Source organism: Polyergus mexicanus, unplaced genomic scaffold (genome assembly GCF_030449975.1).
Source record: "Polyergus mexicanus isolate NDT 795.1 unplaced genomic scaffold, iyPolMexi1.0 SCAF_4, whole genome shotgun sequence".
Taxonomy (NCBI): domain Eukaryota; kingdom Metazoa; phylum Arthropoda; class Insecta; order Hymenoptera; family Formicidae; genus Polyergus; species Polyergus mexicanus.
The window spans coordinates 382,132-403,309 of record NW_027223324.1 but is presented as its reverse complement, the minus strand read 5'-3'; the positions used below and the strand labels follow the sequence as shown (position 1 = coordinate 403,309).

General features: G+C 39.5%; 1 protein-coding gene across 7 annotated transcripts in view; it reads left to right on the top strand.

Moving 5' to 3' along the window:
- The window catches only part of By (focal adhesion protein tensin), a 156,103-nt gene that overhangs the window by 42,978 nt on the left and 91,947 nt on the right, over window positions 1-21,178 (top strand). For 5 of the 7 annotated variants that reach the window (XM_070293883.1, XM_070293893.1, XM_070293887.1 and 2 more), the window contains exons 2-3: window positions 10,277-10,385; window positions 10,928-10,965. The exons of 1 other annotated variant lie outside the window; for it this stretch is intronic. In XM_070293883.1, the coding sequence (XP_070149984.1) occupies window positions 10,277-10,385; window positions 10,928-10,965 (147 nt within the window). Of the gene's footprint in view, window positions 1-10,276; window positions 10,386-10,927; window positions 10,966-17,083; window positions 17,860-21,178 lie in introns of those variants that run through there. One more of the 7 variants, XM_070293890.1, reaches the window with a different exon arrangement.

The window sequence follows — 21,178 nt, the reverse complement described above, 5'->3', positions numbered from 1 at the left end:
ATCTGCCTACGATATCGACATCAAATTGCAAACTTTCTGCAATATATTTTCAATGATTTATTATGCCTACAAAGAAGGCACGTTGCGAAATGACAGCCTCGCGTTTGGCTAACTAAAGTATAGACAAAAGATAACGGTCAGTGTGCTTACTTCTTTAATCTTCCTAAAACTTTTGGTTGGTAACAGCTGCTTCTAGTCGGTCAAGCGGATTGCCAAGAACTTACTGAACATTTCATGTCAAAACGAAGAAAATGGACAATGAGAGTGGAATCATAAAACGTTCTTTCCCCTTAAAACTGCTAAGAACCATATCCCTCGAAGCGGCACACTCGTCGTGAAAGCTTCGCTATAGCATTACTTGCGAAAGGCGAATTTTCCATTATTTTGTTGATAAGAGAGAGGACATGAAAGGGTCGTCGGCGAAAGTAGAAAGTCGGATTATTTGATATACTCGCAGACATGTCACCGTCTTTTTACTATGAACTCTCTGTGCCCTTTCTAATTCGGTATAAATTTAAAAAAGGACTATCTGTGATTATGTCGTTCGCTATTACGAGAAGTATATAAAAACGAGAAATATATTAAAAAAGTAACATGTCGTAGAAAACGGTACGATATATAATATTGATATAATGATATACAATATAATGCCGCAATAATAACGAACTATAAGATGGTAACAACTTTGAGAAAGAAACATAAAATTAAAATACGGTACTTTCATATTTTGATGGCTCTCGGGTAAAATAGCAAAAAGGGACCGCGCTCCGCGTTTGTTAAGTCTACATAGAGGCTCGCCGACTCTATGAATAAATTCCATGAGCATATCGAGGGCGTCCGTAACGAAGGGACCGGAGAGATTTATACGTGACCCTCTTATATGTACGTGTGTCCATCGGCGTCCAACATAGGATTATGATGTTTCCGAGTAATAACACTCCCTGCACGCGGGCGACATGTGTGTGTCTTCGACGGCGGCCGGCGCTCTTTCGTCTTTATGACATTTCGACTATGTAGCGATCACGAAGCGATACACGCTGACGTACACATGTGCGTATTGCGTGTCCGATGAAATTTCGATGAGACACACATTTACAGAAAGAAAGAGAGAGAGAGAGAGAGAGAGAGAGAGAGAGAGAGAGAGAGAGAGAGAGTGAATTCATTCCGTAATATATTTTCGCTAATCCGTTTCAAGAACGGCTTTGCTGATCTATTTCTAACCCATGTTCGCGTAATAACGTGTTTTATATATTTAATCCGATCGCAAAAACATATGCGGAAAATACGACTAACGCGATTCCTCGCCGTCACCGGGAATTATTGGGGATTATCTAACGATGACAAACGACGCCGGATTACCGGCGATATCCGACTGACTCTGATTTGTTTCGCTACATTTTACTGTCTTATTATCCATCTAGAATGGACAGTCCAATAAGTTTTTCGAATACTTTGAAAAAATAGCCGACCTTCCGCTACGGTCATAATGCGAGTCATGCGAGACATTTTAAATCGAAGTCGGATATTATGATACTTTGTTCGATCTTTATACTTATGATTGATATATGTAAGATTTCTATATATTTATAGAAAATATAAGTATTCATATATATCGAAGAATTATATTATAATACAATAAAAATAAAATATCAGAAACTTATAAATATGAATTTAGAGAAAGAAATAAAATTAATCCGAAAATATTATTTTACATTACGCGGTTATTGTGTCGCAGAATGATAAATTTAATTCACAGATAGAAGAGAAATTCAAACTCAATACATACTTTGAATTATTTTAATTTAAACTAGTTTTCAATTAAATTTCTTATTTTGTTTTTCCGTATATCTATCGTTAGCGGAATACTACGATTCGAGGCAATAATTTTAAAAATTCTGACCGCATTAAGACAAAGAACGAATCGAAATTACCAAGTTCCCAGAAAGAAACATGTGCCGAAGCCTCATAAAAGAGCGACGAGATTCCTCGAGTCGTCCATATCTCACTCAGTCGTAGGACCACAAAAACCGCGCACGACCATGAGTGACAAATGGTGAACACACGCGTATACCAAGTTTGTTCTGCCATGGTGGAGAGAAAAGACTTTGCTAAGGCGATAGAAATGAAGAAAACAAAAGTCGCGCGCGACGTCTATCTCACGTTTGAGTGACGTTGAATGATCGTAAACGACATTGAATGATGGCGTGCAATGATTTGCACAAGTGCCTAATTCAGGGGTTTATAAATTAATTGTCTTTGATAGAATATTTATTAAGAATTAGTAAGAATACTAAGAATAAACTTTTATTCGAACTTGGCGCTTGAGTAATAGGCGAACTGCGCTATTTTATCGTTCCATTTATCAAATCTAATAATAGCCTGCCATGCCTTTCATAATTCACTTTGCAAGTATTATTTGTAATATCTCGTAGAGAGAATAACCAATTTATTATTCTACAGTTTATAAATGCAAGAGACAGATATCTTTATTAAATTTAGTTTGAAATTTTCTACGAGATATTTTAAACTTTATACTTCCTTTTCTCTCTCTCTCTCTCTCTCTCTCTCTCTCTCTCTCCTTCTCCCTGCGCATTGTTTGATTAATTCGTTTGAATTCTCCGAGAGAAATAAAAATATATTAAAATAGCTATAACATTTAATTATAACGTTTACGTTAATATACTTTCATTCTCGAATTAATCTTCATTAGAAACTTTCTGTGTACTCATATGATTAGTGACATTAACGCGGAACGTATTCTGCATACGTGAAAGTTACACGGCCAACGTTGCCGAGAATCGCGTATGCGGAAACGTTGACTTTGGCTAAAAACCCGGGGCAACATTCCTGTACACAAAGCTGTAATGTAATCTCTCCATCCTCCTGCGGAGCGTTCAGCCGATCTTCGCGGTGGCCCACGCGCGATCATCGGCGCACGTGTACCTCAATTCATACACATCCCGGGCAATCCTGTGCAAAATTTTCTCCGCGAGGAAACCGGTTGGCACGTCCGCGAGAGATAGAGCCGCGGCCGTCCGTCATGCCGCATTTTACCTCCTCGCCGGTTGGATGCTAGATCGCCACGATCCGGTGCACGTGCAACATAATCTCTCGCTGTATGGTGTGTCAAGTACAGCAAGACCGCGTTATCAGCCGCGCAATCTGGATGCACCGTGAGGGGATGTATATCTGTCTCCCTTCCTCATCAACCCATATACCGCGATATCTATCCAAGTTCATTGTCAATAGTCAGCGTCTCGGTTTCCTTGTTGCATCCGCGCGGATTGCATCTCAAAAGATTCATGGTTTTCGGAAAGGTCAAGATAGAATATGCATTGTGACAAAGCACCGTGTCTCGCCAAAAGCCCACTTCCATCTTATATCCCATTATTATTGAATAAATTGTAGATTATGCAGTGAATGAAGATAGCATTTCCTGGAATGCATTTCTAATATAATTTAAGAAGATTAATCTAGATTTAATTTTTTTAGTTGAAATTAATTTTCCAAAAAAAGCAAGTTTTCAATTCACCCTTGCATTAAACCTTTTCAATCTTTTTAATCATCAAGCTTAATTAATTGATGCGAGATGCAATCGTCGATTGTATAGTGTCAAAATCGATATCTTCCTCAACATCGTACAAACTAAATAAGAGAGACGTAGGACAATTAATTAAATATTTTATATAGTATAAAAGTTTTTAACGATGTAACATGTATCCGTAGTAGAATAATTTAATGCAAACTTTATTCTCGTGTCAACGGTCGACAAAACAACGTTGGTCCTCTATCAAGCGGCCAAAACTTGTATCACGAAATTCACCGTGAAACTCAATACCTGGTCCCACAAGAGTCGAACAACGAGGGGCCTTAAATGGAAATTTATTGGCGCGTGATCGCACGGGTCTAACGCATGTCGGTCGGCCCGCGTGAACTCACGCACGCTCAGGCGCCCAATGAATAACGAATATCGTTTCTCGAACGCGCGTTCTGTTCCATTTCCATGCCGGATTTACAAGCCGAAAGGATTACCAATCACGCGGCCATGCCCATACCTCCTTCCTTAATCTTCATCCCACGACCTTCGTTTTCTCATTCCCTCTGCTCGCTCGTCGTAATTCCGATGTCATCGGAGATTCGGCCACGGTGAAATTGCGATATGGCAGCTGGAAACTATCGGGATGGCAAAATTATGCGACCAGCGGCGTAACCACAATCCGTTTCAAAAGAAATTTTACTTTGTGCGAAAATTTTTATTAACATTAAAAACTATAATTAAATATTGCTACGATTTTAATAGAAAGTTAAGCGTCAAGTTAAATCAAACATTTCGATCGAGTCGTCAAACATATATAGATAATCGATAGTTGCGACAATTTTCTACGAGAAATATATTATATTATTCTCCTCTTGCGTCTATACTTATTTATTCTTCTCTCTCTGCTCTCTACTCTTGTTATGCCGTTCGAATCTTTATTCTCGATCTCTTCCTCTTCTTTTCTTCTATTGTTCTTTTTTTTTATTACACCGGCAACGTCACATCCGGAATGCCAATGGTTGTACAGTGACTTGGTGAATTATCGCTGTGCTCAAAGGTGAAGTTACAGTCGAGAATACGTTATCGGCACTGAACGTCATTTGCTACAAAAAAAAAAAAAATGACATAAAAGCAAAGGGATTGCGCGCCCGATAGATGATAATATACCATGAACAGTATTTCCAGTCTTAACTAACGATTTTAACAACATTTTATCTCTGAAGCACGCATAAGTAAACTATGTATAACAAGTTTTCTATCTCTGATAGATCAAACGTCATACAAGAAATCTAGTCAATGATTAATTAATTAGCTTCTATGATACTGAATTTATATTTTATCTACTAGCGATAAGAGGTAAATAATTAATTAATTGATTGATACCACCCCACCTCCCCCCCCCCCGTCGATATTCGTACGTTTCCTCTTGTCCCAGCTCCCTTGCCGTAACCACGTGTCATTGCGGAGCGCTGGGCACCACACCTCGTAAAGCTTCACAGGACACGAGCGCGCCATCAGATATAAAATCGCCACGCTCCACGAACACGGATCCCGGATTCTTTTCCATCCCTTTCGCCCGCACGCTCCCGCAATTTGTTAAGCCGTGAATGCTCGCGATGTAATCACGCCGCGCTCACCTTGAAAGTTATTTCGCCTTCGTACACCGCGATTACCGGAAATATAACTCGAGGTGACGATATCTTCATTTTCTAACGCGTAACGCCGATTAATTTTGATCTCGATAAAATTATGAAGATTTTAACTTGGAATTATATTACGATATAAAACATAAAGCTGTAATCTTCTCTTCTTTCATAAAGATGTAGATAAGGTATATTAGCAAGTTTAAAGCAAATGCGTTTCGCTATCTTCGGCGGATCCGCGTCTTCTTCTTCGTCGTTCTTCATTACATGCGTCACTTCCGTGCGATCGCGGAGATGCTTTCGAGGAAGCAAGCTCGAGGGAAAACGCGTCCGCGCGTTTACATGCCAGCGGCAATACAAGACGCTTGCTGTGCACGAGTCGCTATACGAGCCAAGATCTTGTCGTTGCGAGCGTTAGCCTCGTATCTGAATCGCTCGTTCGTTCTTTTTCTTTTTTCTTTTTTCAAGCTGTCACTTCCTCTGACACAAACCGGCCACCTTGGTGAATCATTTGTCAGTCGAACAAGTTACGATCAGATGGCGATCAATTGAGGATTGTTATTGAGGGTGAATAATAGCACGTGTCTGACATTTGTCCTGCGTAAACTACTTTTGCCAGTATAATACTGTTTTCTCTTCTCAATCATAGATAAGACTTTGATATCAATATACGTATTTTCTCTTGTGCGATGATTTCATAAATAAAGTTTCTAATTTTTGCCAAATCTATTATATTGATATTAACGATATATGTTTGTCTTTAACAAAATTTAAAAAAAGATAAAATACATTACATATATTTTAATCAGAGAACACACGAAGAATGTCCAGAGTTATCAGCTGCTCTAGTAATAACTTGCGTCAATATTTCCCGTACATCACATACCGTCTAGAAAAATATGAAGATAAAATTGTCCGGAGAAATAGAAAGCACGAGAAACTGACTCTCGTAAGGGAGGGAGATAGAGAGAACGCGCCGCGTTTCCCGTCTTTGTATCCTCGCGGTTAATGCGAAATCAAAGTGTTCCGATTCGTTTACAAGCGCGAATGCGACAAAGCCCGGCTCTGTTCTAACTCGCGCGTTCGCCTCTCGCCACTCTATCCTTTTCGTTTTCTTTCGAACGATCTCACTGGTCTACATGATATAGCGATAGAGAAAGCGCACTCGATACCACTTGAATCGCTTACCCGAGCTTTGAACCCGTACAAGCTCCTGAGTTTTTGCATGAGTTCCATATTCGATCGGAGAAAGAAGACCTTTAAATAGATTCTTCTGGTTGAGATTCTGGTTCTTCTAAATAAAACTACGGAACTCGGATCTCTCGAGTCTTTTTTTTAGGTTTACAACCGTGGATTGTAAAAATAGCGAATAAAATCTTATCAAAAGAGAAAATTAATTAAAAGTTCATTTTAAGAAAAATAATTATATAAAATTAAATAGGATTAAAATCTTTATGAAGAAACTTTTTGAAAAGTTTATAATTCTGTTTCGCATCTTTAGTTTTTTTTTTTATTTTAGTGAAACACAGGTTATACTTCTTAATTAGAACATGATAACTCTACTAGACAATGCGCAGCGGGATATCTTCGAGAGTTGTGTCTTAGTAGATCGACACATTTATCGTAGCTGATTGATAAAAAAATAGTATCATTGCTTTCTCGAGTCAAGTTAAAATATAGAAATTTATGAGAATTTATTGCTATAATTCGAAAGCAAAAATATTGTTTGTTAAATAACGTTTTACCTTAATTGAAGTGTTTCACAGTTTATTATACTTTTATTTTTTTATTTTTTTACTAGTGTATATATTTACTAATAACTTTACTAATATATTTCTATTCGATTAATTTCTTTTTTCTTTTTGTTACGAGAATGCCATTGTTATATATAAAAAGGCTTTAATCTTTATAATAATATATAATTACTAATTACGCATGAGAGAGACAAATATATTCAATAATGTAATCATTAAAATGGTAGTATCGCTTATATATTACCTGTATTATCAAATTATAGTAGAGCATCCTAAATTAATTGAAACAAGACACTTAAAGTTAAAATTATATTTGATTCGTTTTGGATTTATTAAAATGGATTGGATCGTCGTACGCATTTATCACATATTGTGCTAGGTCGCATAATTTTATATGCGTATTGCGTTTATTGAACGTGCGCAACACTGAAATTACGTGTTACATGATATATCGCATGATTCACCGAATCTATTATGAAATATACCTATTATCCACCCGCGGCGAAATGGATTATCCGTGATGCGGTCCTAAATCAACTCGCTCGTTAAACGAAAATCTCGCTGTGCCATCTCGTTTATTCGCGTGAACATCGCGGGGAAATCTATTTTGAATGCAAAATTTATTTAGAATCTATATATTAAAAAATGTAACTTCGTTGCGTATAAAAAATAACATTTAAAAACTATGTATGTTTTCAAACTTCTTGAGAGTAAAAGATGGTGGCTGAGATTTTGCAATAAGGATATAAAATAGAGTAAAATTTCGAGAAGGAGCTTTCAAAAGCCATAGGAGCGACGTGCATGTCGAGAAAATGTAGAAATGTATGATTTCGCCAATTTTTACAGAGATTAAAAAGCAATTAGTACCGCACGTGATCAATGATGATGCTTCATCTAGCGATGTCAGAGGTCTCGATGTACTAATGAATCTGGCAATTAGTAGGTATACACTAATGATAAGATGTGTACATAATTTCTACGCGGTAAGCAATATTTAAGAGTGCAGAAAAGAGTGTCGAATCTTTTCGAATTTTTTGATAATAATTAAATCATCTTACTTTTATTTTTGTTTTTTAAAATAAGATTAATATGATAAATACGCTAAAATCACACAAGTCGCAAATCGAAGCATAGAAAATTTATATTTATCTCAAAGTTTATATGTGTGTGAATTTCAATTGTGTCGTGTAAATCAACTTTTACGACGGCAATATGCGTGCGATATATAACTGCAGTATCGTTACACGACGAGAAACTAGCCAAGAAGTAATTCCGGCAAACACGGTGTCCGTAGATCGAGTTTCGCGAGGACTCGAAGCTAGACGATACAATGGGCAACAGTGTGTTTTATCGTTCGATAAAAAGGATAAGCACGTGGCGACTTACGTTTACGATGATGATGAGTGAGAAAAGCATCGCGTTGTATAATGATCAATATGGAAGACTGCTGTTCTTCGAGTCCGTATAACATAATAATTTATGACGTGTAAAAATGAAATTTCGTGGCGTCGATAAAACTGATAATTACGAAATATTGCGTCACAATAATTTCGCCCGATAATTTCGCTTCAACCGTCAACGCGTTTGTTTTCGATCGCGCGAGGAGAAAAAGAGAGAGAATTAACAAAAAGGAGAGAGAATGCACCGCACGCAATAAAATTAACACATTGATAACGAAATGCAAATCTCAACCATAGATCTCGCCCCTCTCGAGCGACGTGTTTTTCTCGCTTCTCAATTACGTGGCTCGTTAAAAAACGCTTTACTGCTCCACTGCACTGCACGTGCGATGATTAAACCCGTTAAATATCCGCAGTAAAGAAAATGCGCGTGTGTATATGTGAATATATGTATTCGTGAGCTCTCGCAAATTACGAAGTTATGTATGCTCATATTATTACGCTTCGTTCTGTATGGTTTGAGATACCTTTCCATTTTTTTTTTTTTCCCTTAAAAATATGAATTCCTTTAAAAAATAATATCGTATTAAAGCCGGTTGCGAAACCTTGTTCACTACAGTATTTATTTCATACCTGTATTTACATCTCAGTTAAAATATATTTCGATTTCAAGAAAATTTTTTCTTTTACATAGAATTTTGAATTCGATCACTCGTTCGTGCTTGAAACGGAGCGCGATTCATCGGCGTCGTAACTCGTATTCAAATCTGCGGTTTGCCTCTGCGGGGATTTGATCGATCGTGGGTGAAAAGACGGAGTATCCACTTCTGACGGGGAAGGGCCCGAGCGCATCGCGTGTCCGTAATCGGAGGTTGCGCTTTGCGGAGGATGCGGTGCGCCTCGGGCGCTTATTTGCGCATAACTTTGCGAACTGCCTCTCCCGACGAAGTGCTGTGCACCGGCTTAAGTACTGTTAACAGGTTGACCGTCGTATCGGAGTCATAGAGAAGGCGAGCGTTTCGCCGGCAGCGTATCCGAGGATAAACGCGATCCTAATGAATGGCTGTTCTGTTTTCTCAATTTATGCGCCGACCGTCCGCTCGAGAGCCCTCTTCCATCCGGGACCGCAGAAAAGCCACACATGAGAATAATTATAATTGCCGCGAAGCGCAAAATGAGAGAGAGAGAGGATGCTCGGAGCAGTGATTAAGCGGAGCCGATCCTCTCGGTTTGTTATATGATTAATCGTATGGGCTCGCATTGCCGAGTCTTGCAATATTGAGAAGGTCCGCCGCATTCTGACGTTTCATCCTAAGTAAATTCGTTAGATCGATAAGAGTATTTATATTTCAATAATTTTTAATAATTTTGATCAACCTACATTTTCCTGTATAAATTATATAAATTCGTATCGACTTTTTGAACTTTCCTCTAATGTCTGTAATACTGATTCATTGTTGTAAAACGCGACTGCAAAGTCTCTTTTATACAGAATAATATATTAAATAACGACAAGATAATAAAGATATCATAAATGTTCGGATATAAATATACATTAATAAATCATTCAAGCAACCGTGTATTTAATATAATGAATGCATGTTTAAACATAAGCGTCCCCCCCCAATCTAATTATTTTGCTTGTAAATATTTCATCGCGTTATAATGGCTCTTGCTGTAGCCAAAGCTTGAGATCCGCGACCTCGTTTCAGGCATCAGACATTCTTTCCCCCTCGAGTGCCACTGTCGAACAAGCTACTCATTTATAATGCCGTACTTTAACGAGATTAATCGTTCGAGAGATTCTCGCGACTAATTGATCGATCTCGACGAAAAAATCGGTTACAAAAAAGGCGGAATGGCGCCAGTCGTTTTTTTTCCCTTGATTATCTGAAACACGAACATTATAATAATTAGGTCCTCTCTTTTGCCATGTTTTAGAGCGATTTTGAACCACAGTGCCACGTGTTCCGCACCAAGCAATTGCGCAAACCCCGACCATGTCATTTGTGCCACCAGGCGGTGATTAAGCAAGCCTCCTGCTGCAGAGGTAAGTCGATAACATCATTCCCTTCAGGGTACCAAGTAACAGCTGGCTTTCGTCGGTAGTACTCTGGAATCAATCGTTGATACGGAAGCTCCTGCTTGGCGGGAAAGTGCCGGTTAGAACGACGTCGCTGCGGGGGTCGAAACTCGATATTTTTCTTCTTATTATTATCAGTATTATCGTTGCTATTAAGTCTCATTGCCGTGTACTCCAGATTACATGAAATGATTATTACGATTAATGTAAAAATGTACTTTCGACCGTATGCACATCGCCACGTGTGTAGATTAAATCGAACTGATTTGTTACATCCGGAACAAATGGGTAATTAAGACGATAGTATATTAACATGATGCATATGAATCAACGACGTGATTATAATGCTTGGTACAACAATGGTTTTATCGATTTGCAACGCATTGTGATACGATTAAAGAGAAAAACAGGGCTCTATCTATTATTTACCGTTCGATTAAAAATTTGCTTATAAATTTTAGACAAGTAAGAAATTATATTAACATTCGCGCGAATCTTTTTTGTTTCAGTGTGCAAATACATTTGCCATAAGACATGCGAGGACAAGGTACGTGATTATATATTTGTAGCCATTATTCTTCTTATTTAATAGTTGCTCTTGATTTCTCTTCGACGCGCGTAACAAATCCGTTCCGCAAATGCAAATGCTGCGATCGGACTGTCGTGAATATGTCACTTCTCCTAATCATGACATTCGTAATCAAGACTCTCTTTCTCGGAAAGTTTACGACAGACCGGAGCAAAGAGCACACAGACACACACACTCGCAGGTACACGAAGAGCCTCCCTTCCATGCAGCCGAGCTCTTCCGCGTACTTTCTGATACTTAAACAAACCCTTCGAGCCTTCGAGATACGTTAAGCCAAGGCCTCAAGTTGATAGCGATTGCGTACATCAGCTTCTTTTCTTTTACAAAGGAAAATCTTAGAAAATTTTAAACTAGGATTTCTGTTTTATACCGTGATTCGCAAATTACTTTAGAATTTTATTCTTATAATATAGATAATATCCTTTTTTTTTATAATATTTATAATTTAGTATAATATTAAAAATACTCTAAGATTTTCATAGAACTTGTTCAAGATTCAAGATACACGTTAATAAGAATTCTCTATAACAAGTATCGAGAGAAACTAAATAACTCTCTTAGCGTCACATAATTTCGCAGTCGTTGCACCTACTTCTCGAGGTAATAATCGTTCTTCTCACGGCCTAGGGGTCGATAGCGCGATAGCGAAATAACACGGATTAATGAGTGGCTTCCACCGTTCTCCACCCGTATACGCGGTAAATCTTCATCGTACCTATGCCTCCAATCCAAAAAGTACGTCGATATCTTAACTGATGAGATTCTCGGTTCTCCAAACGGGTCTTCTTTCTTCGGTCTCATGTCTTGGGCGAGTATGAGCGTGTGTTTGTGCTCGCCGGTTTTGCGCGTGTGTACTGGTGCATACATGTGCGCTCCTTACGTGAAATGCGGTGTGGGTTCAGTCACCGGGCAGAGCACGAGCCTTACTTACCTTACCTTCTTCGTATCTCCAAGTACTCCTATGTCACGCGCTCGTACATGGAGAAAAAGACAGAGAGAGAGAGAGAGAGAAAGAGATAGGACCGAATGTACCCATAAGCGCGTCTTCAGCACGCGCTTGTGTCAAGCCTAAGTGTCTGTGGAAGATTGAATGTTACTGGACATAGAGAAGAACGTGCGTGAGACACGAGAAGCGCAGACTAGAAAAAACATTGCTTCCTTCGGTAAAAGCGGCGGCTTCAGTCGTTCTGCACTTTTGCCGAAAAGGGCGGATTAACCAATTGTCGTTATCCTGGGATAACGGCAATGTAATGTCAAGGAAGCGCAATCTCGGGTTTGAGCGGATATCGTAGGGGTGGTTACTATTGGCAAAAAGTTGCTAAAAGTTGTCAGCGTTATTTATAGGAAATTATAGTCATCTAGTTTATAGTTTTGCACGATTAAATTTTTATTTTAATATATATATATATGACTGTGATAAAAGTACGAGATAAACCTCGTTGATAGTACAAATTGCGGTTCGCTACAAATTTTTAAAGACTCTTGAGAAATTAATTAACTGGAGAGCGCGTTTGAAACAACGTTTTAATGCTTGTTACGACGAGGATAATATCCGATACAAGCGTTGTTTGACGTTTCTTCGAAATGTCACGATATGCTACGAGGCGCCCGCGATTGCCAGTTCAAAGCTACCGCGAAATTAACGATCGCGATCGAATGATATTTCGTGCACGCGAGAAAAATGTCAGGGGGCCATAAACGAGCCCGTAGTAATTGCCAAGGTTGTCGCGACTATCGTCGATTGGATCAGCAAGTCTGGCGGTATCCGGTCCTTCGACATGATCACAAATGTACGGTCATTAGTAACGCGGACTCATTACGCTTACGAGCGCCAAACGATCGTCATTTCTCCCTTCTGGATGAAAAACGCATAATTGCGTCTCGACCGCGCCAGCCGTAAAAATACTACGTCATATTCACCGTAAAGATTTAAGATGAAAAAGATTTAAGCGAACGATCGTAAGAAGGGAGATAACGAATGAGAATTATTGCAACGCGTAATAAATATGAAAGGATCATATCTTTTAAACGCCCGAAGAGACCAAATTGCAAATTTCTGCAAAAAGATATGCTCGAGTAACTCCGTAATCATATACTCGTATTTCACACGTTAATTATATTGCAATAATTTCACATATATTGATCTGGATTAATATTTTATATTTATTTATTTATTTTTAATTTATTTTATCAATCGTTATGTAAAATTTTACGGCGACAATACGTGACATAATGCAACGCTATTAAAACACCGATACTATTCTACGCCACTGACGTAAAACGTGAACAGTTGTTAGGAACGCGAGAGCTCGTACGAAGCTTATACACGCCGACACACGTGTGGTTTTCTATCGGTTTTAAGTTCAAGGCGACGTTTAAGTTCGAGGGACGCGGTATGGATATATACCCCGCACATCCGAGAATCCCGGAGACGCATGTGGTGAATTATATCATAATGCGAAAGAGGAGGAGGAGGAGGAGGAGGAGGAGGAGGTGGAGAAGAGGTCAATGCGACAACAACAATCCCGCGAAGAGATGACTCGCGGACCCTGGCTGTTGAGCCATGTGACTCCTGGAAGGAACCGGAACCTGCTTCGAATTTCAAAACGCGCGACACAAACGTGACGTACATGAAATTCCGGCGCAGCGGTTTTTATCCGCTACAGCGAGGGCGCAATAATGATCCGAGGACTGAGAGTAACGGATTCGTCTTATTGACCGGTGTAAAAAAGATCTTGTTTCACGTGGACCTGTTCGTATTTCAACACGGTAGCTGTTGTTTAAGTCGTTCGATTTTCACCTCCGTTGCGTAGCTGTCTCTCGGATTATGAGTAGATATATTCAACATATTGCTCGATCATGACGCTACATTCTTTTCCATTCGATCTCTTTATATTTCGATTACAAGACAGGAAAAATTTTATTGAAAAATATCGATAAATCTATGCAAAATTTATGAAATTTATCATGCAACGTTTTGCGCGCTGATAGCACAATAAAAAAAAAAAAAAAAAAAAAAAAAAAAAAATCGTACACTTCGCGATGTTCAGTAATTTTGAATGTTGAAAGAATTTATTTTACGCGACCAACTTATACGCTTTAGATAATTAGAACTTAAATTACACTTTCCTCAACGATTTCTACGAACTTTTAGCAGACAATGTATCCTTGCAGAGGAGACACTAGCGCGCTACAATGATATCGCGCGAGATATGGCGCATCCTCTCTCTCTCTCTCTCTCCTCTTCCGTCGGTGTATCTCTCGCGAGTATTGATATCATCGTCGTAACTCGGGTCGCTCCTCCTGGAATTCCAGATAGAGCGAGTTGAGAGCCGTTGGCCAATGGTACGAGCTAACGAACGACATCACTCGTCGGATATGGAGAACCCGAGGTTTCCTTCGAGATCGAAGGTCACACGATTCTCGCCCCGCGTCTCTACGCGATACACCTTTTTCTCCACCCACCCCTCGGTATACTCTTCTCCTTTTTTATCAGTCCCGAAATCTCCGCACGCCTCCGGGCTATTCTGCCTGCATACGAAGTCATCTTTGATGATCGCCACCACCCAGTACATTCTTCCGAAATATCGTGATATCTCGAGATTAGAAATCCGTCTCCGACTCGTTCGTTTTACATGTCAGCGTTTTTATTCACGACTGATTGGAAATTGATCCCCTTTATTCTCAGAATATTCGAAGCATTTAAAATGAAATGCAAAAATCCTAGATATTTAGAAAAGATATAAAAATGCATATATTACGACAAGAGTTCAAGCCGAAAGAGCCATTGGATTCTAATATAAACTCCGATCCGATATCTAAATCTGTTCAGAACATACATTATATTTTTCTCACAACACTAGACAATTTACCGATATAATAAAATATATACGCATGTTTTCAATAAAACGCATCGAAAAATATAAGGATTATAATAGTAAATTATATCGCAATCTCGGAAATCCGTGCGAATAATCGAAGCTTCATCATCCGTAACCTTAATCCCGCAATGCGTCCTTGTTCTTCGCTCGCCGGCTAACCGGTAGCCAGTGCTCGCAGCAGCCGATAGTTCCTGCAGAGCGGACCCTTTTAATACCTTGAATCGCGCCGAGGCTTTTCTCTGGCGCGGTGCATCGCCCGTTGTTACGCCGCGTCAAATACGAAACACAGGCGACCGACGCCATACCGGGCTGTGTGTACCAGGAGGCTCGAGGCTTCCAGGATAGTAAACAGGCGGCAAGAACCGGGGAAACCAGACATCGTAACATCGTGAGGCCTCTCTTCCACGACATCTCCGGCGTCTCCCTCTTCTTCCCGCCTGCTGAATAAGCCTAGACCTGCATTCTCGCGCACACGGTAGTGCGGCGATGCATCCGCAGCTGCACTCATATTAGCCCGATCGGCGAGATTCTCTTATGCGACGATTGCGAGGGATCGGGTATATAACGTAATGGCAGTCTATCGGGCTACTCGATCAAGGAAAGCTCGAATGTTTCGCGGGGGAGGCAGAGGAGGGCTGGTTCGCATAAACGTGAGAGGTCACGTGAGGATCTCCGGGGGAGGGCGCGAGAAACGGGAGGGTTTGCCGGTAAAAGGGTCGAATCGTGCCTTGGTAAGGTGCCTGTGCGTAATGTTCGTTTGCTTTGACGAGCTAGGATGCCGGATTATCGGCTTTGTGGCGAGATCGATTTGCTCTTTGAAACCTTTGAGCCTTTCCGCGCTGAGAAGCAGCTATGAATTTCCTAGACATTTTTGGGGATGTTATTGATTAAGTAAAATCAATATAATAGAAAATTATCTATTAGATATGATAAGGGAACGTAAAAGGAGAGCGAGAAGTAAAGAGAGGAAAGACGGAGAGACAAAAAATTTATTTTTATATATTTTTCATCAATATTTTTAGAATTATTTTTATATATCTTATTTAATTTTTGAAAATACTTCTCCATAAGAATAATTGCTTTATTTATTAGATATTTTATCGTTACGTTTTGGCACTTATTCTAAAATAATACCAAGCAACGAGGAAAAGCCGACCCGAGAGTTAATCACCTTACTCCACGAACTTTGTATCGCACGCGTGAAATTCTTCATTTTCACTATCCACTCGTACGATCGATACGACGGTGTATAATTATCGTAATCACACTTTCGACGAAAAGGCGTGTAATTATTGTGATTCGGTACACAAGCGACGAATTATACAGGCAGGGGCGTTAAGTTAAACGATCACGACACTTCGTCGGATACGAATTATTCCGAGCCGAGATACAGTCCCGATACACGCACGTGCATCCACCGCACGTTTTCGGATCGCGGAAGGGAAACGCGATGCGATCGCGTGCGAGGATTGTAACGGGATTTCGTCGAGACTGTGGCGGCCAATCGGGCTGATCGAGCGAGAATTGAACGACGATCGACAACGAATGACGCGAAAAAATGTCGTGGTGTCTCAAGCGGTATCGTTGCGTGTTGCGCGAAGGGATTATTGGTTGATAATAGCCATGATCGGCAATTGAGATCGCGAATCACACAAAAAGAAATTGCATCTGTTGAATAAAAGAATCTATGACGCCAATTTTCTTCTCGCCTGTTTACTTACATAATTTAATAATTCGGTTCTGCATTCATTTCTGTTTTTTAAAATATATAATATTGTAATTTTTATTATTTCAAAAAATGTGTATATATAAGAATAGTTATTATTTTGAAAAATAAAAGAAACCTGTCATTTAGACAACTTGTCGTTCGGCATCTTTACAATTAAATGTCAATAAATCTTTGAAAAAAATTTGCGAAGCTTCATTCTCAGAGCTTTCTGGAAAATTTTATCTTTAGTAATAATTGCTGCTATCAAAGTAATGGCCGATCTAGAAATTCTTTCTCGGCACATTTATGAGATCGATGTGCCAGCAGCACACGATCGTTCGCCCGCGCATATCACACTTGGTGTACGCGAGAGAGAACGGGTTATTAACTCGCGACCACGAATTTTCAAGCGGCTATAGTGGGGTGTCTACCTGCGGCGATAGCGATGGGCTTCGTGCACGCGCGCCGCGTCCGACTCTCCAGTCCGCGAAGAGCGCTCCGACGCGAAGGACGTGGGAAAGATCGATTTCGCCGGCGCGGCGCGATCTCTCGCTCCATTTCGTTTCTACGACGATTGTTAAAGACAACCGGGGAGCACGCAAAAACGATCCCCGAGAAACCGGCTCCGAAAATCGTACCGCGCAGACACAACCGCGCCGAAACTCGTCCTTGGAACGAGTCACGCGAAATGCCAACGAGAAGGAGTCTATCTGTCACGTGTGTTTCCAACTATCGGAGCAATGTGAACGTATCACGAATCACCGATGATCCAGAGGGGATCGAGACTCTATTAAATATAAACTGTAATCGTACGTCTGTGATGACCGATCGCGGCGACGAGTTTGAGTGGTCCAATATCGATTAATCGTGTCGAAATTCCGCGATGAATGCTATTGATAAGAATCGCGAATAGCACACTCGGAGACAACTCGGTCCCTCAACTACCCCACATTTTTCTGCTCTTAAGAGAATCGTCTGTACCGGTCAACCGGTCGTCGTTGCGATCGATCTCTCGTCACCCCTTGGATCGATGCAAATCTTGGTCGGGGGTCATCGAACCCGATATTAACGGCGACGAGGTGACCTTGAAAGTACGTCCGAAAATCGAGAGTTCTCGCGAAAACGCGCGCGCGCGACAAGGACGATATGTGCCATTTTCGAGGACCGATGCAGGGAGGTGAACGATCCTCGGAGAGTTTCGCAGACCGGTAATGGGATATCAAAGGTGACGGCAAGATGAACGGTCACAGCTCCACCAGTGAGGTACTTGCGTTGCATACGCGTTTCTTTCTCTCTTTCTGCCTTTGTATATCTCGCCGCTGTAATGTAACATTTTTTTTTTATCCCCTCTGCTATCCACCTTTTACCGCGATATATGCTTTAGATATTTAAATCACGTCCGTTCCATTCTTGACTGACAATCTCGAATCGCGGATTAATCCCGCCTCGCTCAAGGTGATCTTCGGGCTCCAAAGAGAGAACATCCGTCGAGCTCGTAGATCCTCTTTGATGTTCGGATTCTCGGCGCGTCAGATTTGATGTTGATCCTTGTACTGATGTGCGATCGCAGCTGATAAGCAATAGTGATAATCGCGGCGTGCTGTAAAAAGAGAACTTTAGTAACATCACATATTCAAAAATTATTCTGTAAGTAAACCCACGATATATAAATATAAAGTTATTACGTACATCGTATAAAGGGGAAAAAAAATGGTTAAAAGAATATTGAAATAAAAAGAGAAATATATTTTATTTATTTACATTATATTTATACTATTTGTTATATGCATAAATCAAGACTCCGAGAATGCAAAAATGAATATATCTTATCCTGCGTCTTTAGATTTATTTAGATTAAAATTAATTTAATTAAATTGTTTATTAAAAGCATTATTATAAAAGCAGATTTTAAAAACCTGTTCTACTTTGATCGAGTAATCTAAAAGGAACAGGGTTCTTTTTGAATAAATAATAAATTTACATTTAAATCAGCGAGAGAGATAACATCGCATCTTTTTCATATCTGTGACGTGCAAATTCTTCTCGACATTGCCGTCGGATGTACAAGTGCTCCGGCGATGCAAATGTCTGTTATGTATCAAAATGGCGCTTCTTCTTCCCTCGATCTCTCTGTCTTCTATCTTCCGCCGCTTTCCCGCCGCTCTTTCCTTCCCCGTGTCGCCCGTCGCGATTTCTTCTTATTGCGTTCTAAATTCGCCGCGCGTATGTATATAGCTCTAGAGCGAAGAAGAGAAATTCCTGACGCGTCTGCTCGACGGTTGTCGGAATGTACTCGCGACGTTTACGCGGACTGAAAAGGCCCCGTTTCTACCGCAACAATTGTTGCTCAACGATGGCTGAAGAGAGCTGCACAAACGGTGGAGTAGTTTAGGCTTAAAGTGTCTCAAGAGCTGTCATGTGTCAGTTGAGGGGTATCGCGATCTCACCTGGCGAAATAACGGCGCGAATTCCCATGTCAATAATCCTGAAACTATGTCGAAAGTATCTAGATTCTAAATAAATCCAAGCAAATTAAACTATTTGAATTTATCGGATGATAAGATTGCAAAATTGCACAGCAACAAACGTTTGACAGCTGTAAGAAACAGGCCCTTTATTTAGAACTCTTCTTTATTTCAAAGTTCTTCGATATATTTATATAATATATATTTTATAAATTTTAATAATAATTTCTTTTTAAATCCGTAATTTAATCAGTCACATAAATATATATGTTATTTATTTATTTGCCACAAATACAATTTTGCTTTGTCATTGCAATGTTAAATTCCTTGATAATAGATACTTTCTGGAGCAAATGATTTTTATAATTATTTTTTATCACATTATCTGTAATTGATATAAATTTCAAGCACATCGTAAAATGTAACCGTTAGGCCGCGAGATTTAGCATACAGCATTCTGCAATCTAGCAGTACATATAACCGACATTATCACTTTTAGAGGAAAACATACAATCTCTTGATTTGCCTGTTTATCTTTTAAATTCACAAAGATGATAAAGAGTGATATACCATTGTCGTCTCCGAGAGAATGAAGCGAATAATCTTGATATTTTTGCACCGCAAAATGTACATCGAATGAAAAATCACGTGCGTGACTGCTATATCACAAATATTCATCTTACATAGTACACCCTGCGAGAACTATAGAATACATAACGTTGCAAGGCTGAGCGTAATTTTTATGCGGCGTCTCGCAATTCTAGGGAGGTCACATTTGAATGGGAGACGGCAGGGGGATGCGATAAGGTCCATTCTCGATTAGATAACGGCCCGTGACAGGTACGGTACTGTTTGCGCGTCGAAGAAGTGCCGCTTTTGCACGCGACAGGCAACGCTGACTTTTTCCTCGGCCTAACAGCGTTATATCCCGCGATTTTTTAGCCGCGAGCGGAAAACTGGAAATCACAAAAGGTATACGGGACACACGTATATATATATATATATATATATATATATATATATATATAAACACACACACACACACACACACACACACATACGAGAGAATTCTATTTTGCTTTTCTTTGATATTGGAACCAGATAATTTTCATGTGCCGAATACGCATTGTGCGCGATCCAAATTGTTCCTCGAATAAAGTGTTCCTGGCTAGCCACGAACAGATAAAAGAGATGGATTATTTTCTCGTATGTTTACGCAACGGTAAAATTGCAAAACGACGTCGATTACCAATGTCGATTATTTTCGCTCACAAATAAAACGATAGCTCTGCTTCCGTTACTCACCGGATATCTCACGGGTCCTATCTTTTAGGCGACGAAGAAGACTATATTTGACTATCGCTGGAAACATATTGATTTTTGATGGTTTGCTTTATGCTACGTTTTACGCCTTTGTCTAACGTTAAAACTTAAGTCTCTAGCCTAGTTCTGAAATAAATTTTTGATTTAAACATTTAGTAAAATTTATATAAAAAATTTTACATCTTCTTTTTTCTTTTCTTGGGAAAATAAATTTTAATAATTTTTTTTTTTTTTTAATTTTGTGTAACATTTCATACAAATTTGTCGCAATTTTATTAGTATAAACTAGTAGCGCGACACAAAGGGATTGGAAGCTTTAAAGTAATGTTCCTCTTATTTCTATTGTAAACGGCAATTTGTTTCAATGACTGTTAAGTGATACTCGGCCTTGGACCATCAAGGATTGAATTGCGAAGATGCGTGTGAACATGTAACGAAGATTGACGTAAGTCCTTGAGGATTCGTCGCCCTTAATTTCTGAATAAAATTAAGGACAATCATTAGACAAATATTAGTAAATTACGGGGATAAAGATTAATATGAGAAAAAATCGAGAACATTTTAAGACGAGATAACAGAAGTAAAGTAACGCAAACTTTAAAAGAAAAAAATTTAAACACAAATTTAAAGTCTTAGTAACAAGAGAAGTAGAGAGAGAGAGAGAGAGAGAGAGAGAGAGAGAGAGAGAGAGAGAGAGGAGGTAGATCTCTTAATACTTAATTAAAAGATGCAAATTGTCTACAGGTGCGATCGTTACTACGTGCTAGTAGTATGTCTTCATCGTGACTTAAATA